Below are 9,117 nucleotides of genomic sequence, written 5' to 3' on the forward strand. Positions count from 1 at the left end.
CCCCACATTTTGCTCTTTTTGAGAAGGATTTTCAAGTATTTTCGAAACCTTTGGCAGCGAACATGTTTCTTCTTCTGATTCAAAGTTCAAACACATGGGTGTTCGGGTTGTTCTTTTACAAGTAATTACTCATCTTTCTTTTTCTCTCTGCCTACCAGAACCAGTTTTTTTGTTCTCCAGATACTCCACCCATTACTTTGTCCTAACTCTTTTACTATTTTCTGTGCATTTTCGTTCTGTCACTGTTCTCTTGTCCGCGTATATTTTTTTGCTCTTTTTGAAGAATGCTCTCGTTCAACACAACAACGTCTGCATCCAACTTTCAATCTGCATCATCAAGATATTCCACATCATCATCTCAAAATGGTTCTAAACTATTTCCTGGGCACTTCTATCCCAGCGGACTGAGTCCAAGACAGTCGGAAGCCGTCGAACGACTACGACCCAATCCACGCGAACGAACTATTCCGATTCAAATCGAAAAGTCGTCGTTAGCGAATCAGAAGTCAGAAGACGTGGTGCCAACTGTACAAATCACATCTCCAAAGCAATCCATTGTTCCGAACTTTGTCTCGGAGCAGCGTGGACTTCAGCATCAACAACAACCTGCACCTCAAGCTCCATCTAACTATCGTCAATTCGTGGCGGCTCCAAAATCGCCACGTGGTTATGGGGACTACCCAGAAATCACTGGAAGGCCTCAGGCCGCCGTGCAAGTCCCAATCCAGATTAATAGAGCTCCGAGTCCACAGGAAAAAGTGATTCCAACAATTGTATCACCACATCCAGTCTACTATTATGACAATCAGGAACAGCCAATTCAACATATTCGAGGTTTTGTTTTTTCTTTTTTTGTGTGATTCTTGTTGCATGGTGTTCTTCCATAAGTGTAAAATTTGAAACATTGGAAAAAATACTTTGAAAAACAAAAACCCTGGCCCCCAACACTGTAAGCTTGAGCTCAATTATCTCGGCTCCTATAAGAGATATCAAAAATGTGTCAACTGATAAAATGTTTTTGATAACATGATAAACAATTTATTAGTTGACAACTTTTTGATATCTTCAACATGTACCAAGATAAATAGGGTAAAATTTAAAAGTTAGAGGGACTCTTCTACAGGGTGTACGGTAGTCAATGTAACAAAGCTAAAACTTTTTGGATGATTGAAAAATCGAATCCTAATATTATTTTGTTCCAGACGAGCAGCCAAATGCCACGATGGAGACCAAAGTCACCGGACAGGGTCAACCAAAACGTGTCGGACGCTGGACACTGGCTCAACTCCGTCAAACCGACGGAATTATTCCGAGCCAGGCCGGATGGAACAAGGGAGACTCGCAGAAGTTGATGACCAACTTTGGTACGCCAAGAAACACCAACACTCGTGTAAAGTCCGAGAATCTTCAGGTAAGAAGAATTTATAGATAAATCTAAAATTGTTGTTATTTTTAGGAAGTGCCAGAAGATATTGCCAACCGTTCCCATGGAGAAGTCCGTCTTCAATCCGGTACCAACAAGTACTGCTCGCAGAGAGGAATGACTGGATTCGGATCCGGACGTGATGTGTGCCGTGAGGGAGTCCGTGTCGCTCAGAATCCAGCTGATTTGGCTGTAAGTTTATTGAATGGATCTCATAGCGTAATTATTAATCAAATTTTCAAAAAAAAAACCTAACTTCTGAAACAGTGAATTTTTCCAGTATTTACACATGCGTTCTTTCTGTGTAAGAATCGACTTAAAGCTACATGATTACTGTAGTTATTAGTAAATAAATGTCAGAATAGAAGACCAAAGTTTTGAAAATTGCATCATTAAGATGAGAATGGGAATTACCGTAAAATCTGTTATAGAAAGTCTCCCACACTGTCAAGTTTGAGCTCAATTATCTCAGTTCCTGTCCAAGATTTTAAAAATATGTCAACTAATAAAATGTTTGTTATATTGTGATAAAGAATTTATTAGTGGACAACTTTTTTTAATATCTTTCACAGGTACCTAGAAAAGTTGTCTCGAAGTTCAACTACGGTAGTTTTGAGTAAATCGATGTCAGCTTAGAAGACCAAAGTATTGAAAACTTCTGGGCGAAAAAAGAGTTGAAAATAAATTTTCGACCAAATCTTTCTATAAATGAAAATATGGGAACAGAGAAATTTGAAACTCAAAATCCGATTTTTTTTCAGGAGCTGCCAGAGGAGAAGATCCGTATGTCGGAAGGAATCGTCCGTCTTCAAGCTGGTACCAACAAATACGACTCGCAAAAGGGAATGACCGGATTCGGTACTGGACGTCGTGAGACCACGAAGATGGTCGACTCCAAGCATCCAGAATACGATCACGAGAAGCCAGATCAATCTGAGATTCCACTTCAATCCGGAACCAACAAGTTCGCTTCTCAAAAGGGAATGACCGGATTCGGAACAGCCCGTCGTGAGACCACAAAGATGGTCGACTCGAACCATCCAGACTACTCTCACGAGTGCTCCATCGATCAAACCACAATTCCATCGCAGATGGGATCCAACCAGTACGCCTCCCAGAAGGGAATGACCGGATTCGGACAGCCACGTTGGGAAGTCTTGGACCCATCCATCTCCTGGCAAAACCGCAAATCCCAGGGAATGGTCCGTCTTCAATCTGGTACCAACCGTTTCGCTTCTCAGGCTGTAAGTTTAAGGAAATTTGAGAGAATATGAAATAAGATTTTCAGGGTATGATCGGCTTCGGAACATGCAGAAACACGACATTCGAGGCTGAGGGAGGAGAGCTTCCATACGAGGCTATGAAGGTTTCGGAGACCATCATTCCAAGTCAAGCTGGATGGAATAAGGGAGACTCTCAGAAGGCAAGTTTTTGGTTTGGGCAGCTTGCCCGTGCTTTAGGGCAAACTAAACGAGAGCTAAAATTTATTTACTGTTTCTATTAATTATTTTAAATTGGTTAAAGGTTATCTATAGATTTCACCCACAAAAATCTAGTTACAACTAATTTTGTTTTCAAATTTTCAGAAGATGACATCATTCGGAGCACCACGTGACGTTAAGGGCAAGCACTTGAAGAGAATCTGGGAGCTCGAATATCCAGAAGAGGCCGAGGTCTCTTTGGATCGTCTCTAAACCATTCTTCTCGGTTTTTTTCTCTTTAAATTACCATGATACCTGTGCATAACTTGCTTCAAAATTCGTCTACTTTTTTCCCCTTAAATTTCTTTTTCCTTGTTCTCCAAAAAACTGCTTTCCCCCCATCCTTGTCTTTTACTCCCGTCTTCTTCCCAAAGCCAACAATTCATCATAAATTTGAAATTTTTCGTTTTGTCTTTTTGAGTGAATTTCGAATCAAAATGTGCAAATTCAGTGAAAAATTGGAATACTTGTTTTTCTTTTAAAAGATATCTATTTCTTCAAATGAACTTTTCAATGAGTCGAAGAGATTACGGTTTTGAGAGGGAAACTGTAGTTTAGATTTGAGAAAGATGAAGATGATTCCAGAAACTTTAGGTTATGAAATGGAAATAGGACAATTCTATAAGAAAATGAACTATGCTTCGAAAAAATTTATAGAAACGGATTTGTAGCTTTATATAATGGAATCATGGAGCAGATAATTTTTATTATTTTATTTTGTGCAGAAAATCATGTTTACATAAAAACTAAGAAAAAATTCCAAAAAATTCCTGAAAGGAAAAAACCCGCATCGAATAAGCAAAGTGCATTCCGGTGGGCGAGAGACAGAGTCTGAGTTTTCTAGTCCCCCGCGGTCAGCGCTCTAAAATTTTCGACTTTTTTCCCGATTTCAGTGTTTTTATTGAGATTTTTTAGGTTATTCGAGATATTCAGGAAAATATTAACCAAAATCTCTTTTTCGGACACCGCGACAGCGACCTCGGGGGACTAGAAAACTCACATTCGGTCGCCAGCCACCAGAAACCACTTTGCTTTTTCGTTTCAGTTTTTCCCATTATAGGAATTTTTCAAAAACGTGAATCGGCATACTTTTTGTATAAAACGAAGCTACAAAAAGCTTTAAAATGATCACAAAGTTTTCTAGTAGTTGAAATAATGCAAACTGTTTATGTAGACATTGTATCAATTGAATATATCTGAAGCTGTATAAAATGGAATCATGAAACAGATTTTTATGAAATTCGTATCGACGATGTATTCAAAATGTTTATACAGTATTGTACCAGAGTTCCAGGCCACACTAGAAAAATGAATTCTTCAGGGTTTTTTTTCCCAATTTCCAACCATTTTCTTGCGGAATCGCTGATCTTATAAAACTTTTTTGCAGAAATGACAAAAAAATCCACATTTACAAACTTACACTCGGCCGCCAGCCACCAGATACCACTTTGCTTTTTCGATGCGGGTTTTCTCATTTTAGGAATTTTCTAATATTTTAAAATGTGGATCGACATACTTTTTTGTTCAAAAAGAAAGCTTTTAAATGATTCAAGAAATTTCTAGAAATTCAAATCATTGTAAATATTATTGAAGACAAAGCAAATAAACGTATTTGAATCCTTACAAAATTGAATCATGATACAGATAATACTTTTTCCAAAAATTTCATCCAGTTTTGAACGCAAATTTTAAACGGTTCCAGAAATTTCTAGAAATGGAAAAAATTGGAAATATTTACTTAAATAGACCAAGTAAAATTACAGATCCGAAACTTCGAAAAATTGAATCATGAAACAGATAATTTTTTAAAAATTCGTATCAACTTTATTTATAAATTCTATACAGTTTTGAGACAGTGTAAATCAAGTTTCAATCCAAACTAGTAAAATGAATTTTGCAGGGGTTTTCTCTTCAATTTCCGAACATTTTCTTACGAAATCGTTTGTTTTTTAACTCCTAAAACATTTTTTGCAGAAATGACAAAAAATTTAAATTTTCCGAGGAATCCTGTCTGAAATCGAGAAAAACCCTGAAAAATTTGAACAAAAATACTTTTCGCGCTCTGGCCGGAGATTAGAAAGCTCACACTCGGTCGCCAGCCACCAAATACCACTTCGCATTTTTGATGCGTTTTTTCACATTTTAGGAAATTTATTTGAAGTTTTTCTTCATTTTAATGTAAATATACACGATGTTCTGCACAAAATAAAGCAATAAAACTTTAAAATGGTTACAGAAATGTCTAGAATTCTAAAAGTATTGAAAATCTATATGTAGATAACATAGCAAATAACGAGATTTTAAACTGTATTAAATGGAATCATGAAACAGATAATTTTCAAAAAATCTTTTTTTATTATTATGATAACATTCGAAATTTTATACAGCTTTAAGCGAGTTTACAGGTGGTTATGATCAAGTTTCACGCCAAACTAGAAACATGAATTTTGTCTGAGCATCATTATAATTTTCCAAAATAATTGATGCAGTGGTTCCTTTCCAATTGATGTCAAAGCTTCGTTCTATCTTTATGTCTCTGAAGAAACAGTTGTTTTCTCTGAAAAATAGCATTTTTAAGCGAAGTTTGATTAGAGTAAATCCTTACAAATGAAAAGTTCTCTTCAAGTTTACTTCCTGACTATCCAATCCTTTCAGTACTAAATCCTCGCTCCATTTATTCCCTTCAACACTTCTCGCTTGTAGCATCTTCAATTTCGATCTATTTTCCATCCATAAATTTATAAAAGTATTGAAAGTTTCCGCTTTCCATTTCGAAGTTCCCAAATCGATAATATGGCAATTCATAGCCAAAACATGATTCGGTTTCAACCAGAAATTAGATTCGAATATTAATGTTTCCATATCAAATTTTACAGTTTCAGATGGGAGAATTCTGGTTGGTGCTTTCAGAGTTAGATGTTTCCCGACTAGGACTTTTTCCATTATCATTTTCAAATAATCATCAGGAACAAAATATGAAACTCGAAGAGCCTCCACCGTCAATCCTTTCATCATTTCTTGGATGTAGAATTTCTCGTGTTTTGTTATAAATCCACAAATCCATATTGAATGGAGGGGAACATTGAAAATTGACGAAATATGATCCAGCCAATTCCGAACCGAAAATCCTTTCAGCCAATATGTTTTCTTCAAGACTTCTTGGTATTGTTCGGAACATCTTACCACTCTAATAAGTCCCGAATCTTGATGAGAATCGTCCAAATATAAAGTCCAAGAAATGTTTGTCCATTGAAAGGAGATCCTTATTTCGAATTGATTGTCCACAAAAAATGATAACTCGGTTGGTGCTTTCTTCTTGTTGACAATGTACTTGGCTAAGGATTTGCAAACTTTTGAGCACAAAGATAAATCTACTCTGAAAAAATGTTCAAAATATAATTCAAAGATCAGATTGGTGGTGCGTAATTAGCCGGACTGAAATTTGTACTAGCCTAAGTTTTGATTGAAGCGTTGTACTGGACTCAAATTTAGAATACAAAAGCTCAGATTATTCAGGAATAAACTGGCTAGATTTCAAATTAATTGATCAACTTTGAGCTGAGTTATCGCTTGTCAAAGTTGCTTCCTCTTATGAAAACCACAAGAAAGATTATGCCGTCTATCTTTGGACAATCATAACAATACCTAGACTTGAGGAATCGCTTCGAAAATGTCAGTAGCTTTGAATCAAACTTAAAATTATATTTCTACCAATTTTCGTTCTTCCAAGATACTTATGTCTAAAGATATTCCTGTTTTTATTAGCCCGGGTAATTGTGCACTACCCTGTAGTAGCTTACAATTCAACAGTTTCATAGTTATGAAGTACATCTAAAAGTATAACTTCAGGGAGACGAAGCAAGGGAAATTTGTTGGTGGTTGGGGTTGGGTTCAACATCATGTGAATGAAATTGAATAGAGAGAAGAAGAGAACGGATGAAGGGTTTGAAGAGGAAGAGAAGGAAATGGAGAGACGCGTTCGGGTCGGGGAAAGAGAGAAGGCTCGGGAGTGAGTACACATTTCCAATAATTATGCAGAGAGACGGAAGGGTGGAGCGGAGGATTGAGGATTGGGGATGTATTATGGGACCAACTGAAAGTAAGCTGATGAACAATACAAAAGTTGTTTTAAAAACGGTAAAATATGTTTTTGAATGTTTAGATAAAAATTTTCAGTACATTTTTTATGTTGCTGGAAGCGAATACCGAAGAAAAACTCATTTAAAAATTTCTATTCGATTGAAAGCTTATTTTTTGACAAAAAATCTGTTATTTTTATTCACTTCGTTCGTAAATTAATCAGAGAAATCATCGCAAAGTAAGGTTTTAAGCCAAACTTGTTTTTTTTCTGAATTGGTAAAATATTTTTGAATGTTCCGAAAAAAGTTTCAGCAAACTTAAAAAATTATTATGTTTCTAGAAGGGAAACCTGAAAAATATTCAACCATCACCTCCAGGAAAAAGTACTGTTACGAAAAAATAATACAATTTTTGACATAGTATTTTTTTCATACATGTAAATGGCCGGGCCGGGCCGGCCCGCCTGCCACAAAACCCTCGGCCCGGTACGGCCCGGCCCGGCCCGCTCGGCCCGCCTAGGACAACACCCAAAATATTTTTAATAGCACAAATATTAATTCAAATGCATACAACCATCCGAAAAAGTCAATTTAATTGAATTTTGAGCAAAAAAAAACAAACTTAATTTTCTTGAAAAAGGATGATTTGCTCTAAATTTTCGAAATTTTCAAAAAGCGGGCCGGCCATCTTTTCCACAAGTATGATTTTTTTCTCAATGTTGCACAAGAAGTTTTGCAAAAATCGAAATTACAATGAAATAGTGAGAAGTACAAAAAAAATTATTTACTGGTATTTTTCAGAGATTTCTTCATTTTTGACTAAATACCAAAATCGATTCAAAAAGTGGAAAAAGATATCTGATTTCTGACATAATCAAATAAATCATAATTTGTTTGGAACCAACTAACTTAAACCCAACATACGACTTATTGGTTTCTTATTACTCACAACTATTATTTTTGAAGACTTTGAAGCGGTATAAATGATATGGCATAAAATATGCATGGTTAAACATTGATTGCAAACACATAAGTTAAGGAGATTATTTTCTAGGATTTTCGATTTTTTTTGAACATTATGGTCAATAAACACAATCCTAGTCAATCCGAAAAAATATTCATCACTAAACTTCCAGTCAAATCAAACTTCCGAAATACTATTCCCGATAGTTTTGAAGAAGTAATAGTTTTAAAAACCTGTAATAGAAGAGCCCCTACTCAGGTAAATCGGAAAACTTTTCTGAGCTACATTTTTTTTTATCCAGCTGCAAAAGTTTCGAAACTGAAACTTTTTAAAGCCACAGTTAAACCTTTTTCAGTCATATTTAAACTTTTCAAACCTTTGTCAGCCTTATTAAAACTTTTCCGGCTTTTCGAAAGATTTATTCTGTTTTTAAAAATTATTTTACCTAATTTTGTTTTATTTTTATCATCATATAATTTTTTTTGTTCGTTTCCATATGTTTGAAAGTCGTAAAATGCTTATTTGAGAGAAAATCCAAATCACAATCTCCTGGAATCATAACCTATTGCTCAAGAACTATCATCGAAAAAACGCCATGATGAATCATTGAATGAGAATTCAAACCTGCGGTTTGTCAGTTTTAGTAAAAAATAAATTTACCTATCATAATTTCAGACAAGGAGAAACTTCAAACTTCCGAAGCAACAATTTGGAAAATCGTGTTACACCAATATGAGGAAGACTAGATCATGCATGATCGCGATCACATGAACCCGCTCCAAAGACAATATCGAAACGGCTCCCGGACATTTCGCAACCGAACATTTCGCAGCCGCGACATTTCGCAGCCACACATTTCGCAACCGGACATTTTGCAACCGGACATTTTGCAACCGGACATTTTGCAGCCAGACAGACATTTCGCAACCGGACATTTTGCAGCCAGACATTTCGCAGCCTCTGATAACGTCAGAAAATCGGAATTCCAAATTCTTCGGTTTTGAAAAAAGTATATTTTAATGTCAGAAATTGAATTTTCGAAGAATTCGGCTGAAAAAAAAATCAAATTTCAGCTGAAAATAGCAAGCAAGTATTCAATCAATGAAAAACTGCTAAATCTTCACAGTTATGATATTTTTTAGAATTTCTTTTTTTTTCTAGAATTCCAAC

At 35.7% G+C, this 9,117-nt stretch overlaps 2 protein-coding genes across 2 annotated transcripts; one reads left to right on the forward strand and one right to left on the reverse strand.

Moving 5' to 3' along the window:
• Positions 1-284: 284 nt before the first annotated feature.
• Cbr-unc-87 lies at positions 285-3,117 on the forward strand (the record flags this gene model as incomplete). Its single annotated transcript, XM_002640209.1, has 6 exons — positions 285-834; positions 1,203-1,411; positions 1,457-1,615; positions 2,185-2,667; positions 2,712-2,846; positions 3,010-3,117. The coding sequence occupies 6 exons, from the start codon at positions 285-287 to the stop codon at positions 3,115-3,117; spliced, it is 1,644 nt and encodes a 547-aa protein (XP_002640255.1).
• Positions 3,118-5,319: 2,202 nt separating this feature from the next.
• On the reverse strand, positions 5,320-6,802 carry CBG25372 (the record flags this gene model as incomplete). Its single annotated transcript, XM_045241163.1, has 3 exons — positions 5,320-5,461; positions 5,510-6,280; positions 6,705-6,802. The coding sequence occupies 3 exons, from the start codon at positions 6,800-6,802 to the stop codon at positions 5,320-5,322; spliced, it is 1,011 nt and encodes a 336-aa protein (XP_045099327.1).
• Positions 6,803-9,117: the final 2,315 nt, after the last annotated feature.

This window comes from Caenorhabditis briggsae (assembly GCF_000004555.2).
Source record: "Caenorhabditis briggsae complete genome, chrI, whole genome shotgun sequence".
Classification (NCBI taxonomy): domain Eukaryota; kingdom Metazoa; phylum Nematoda; class Chromadorea; order Rhabditida; family Rhabditidae; genus Caenorhabditis; species Caenorhabditis briggsae.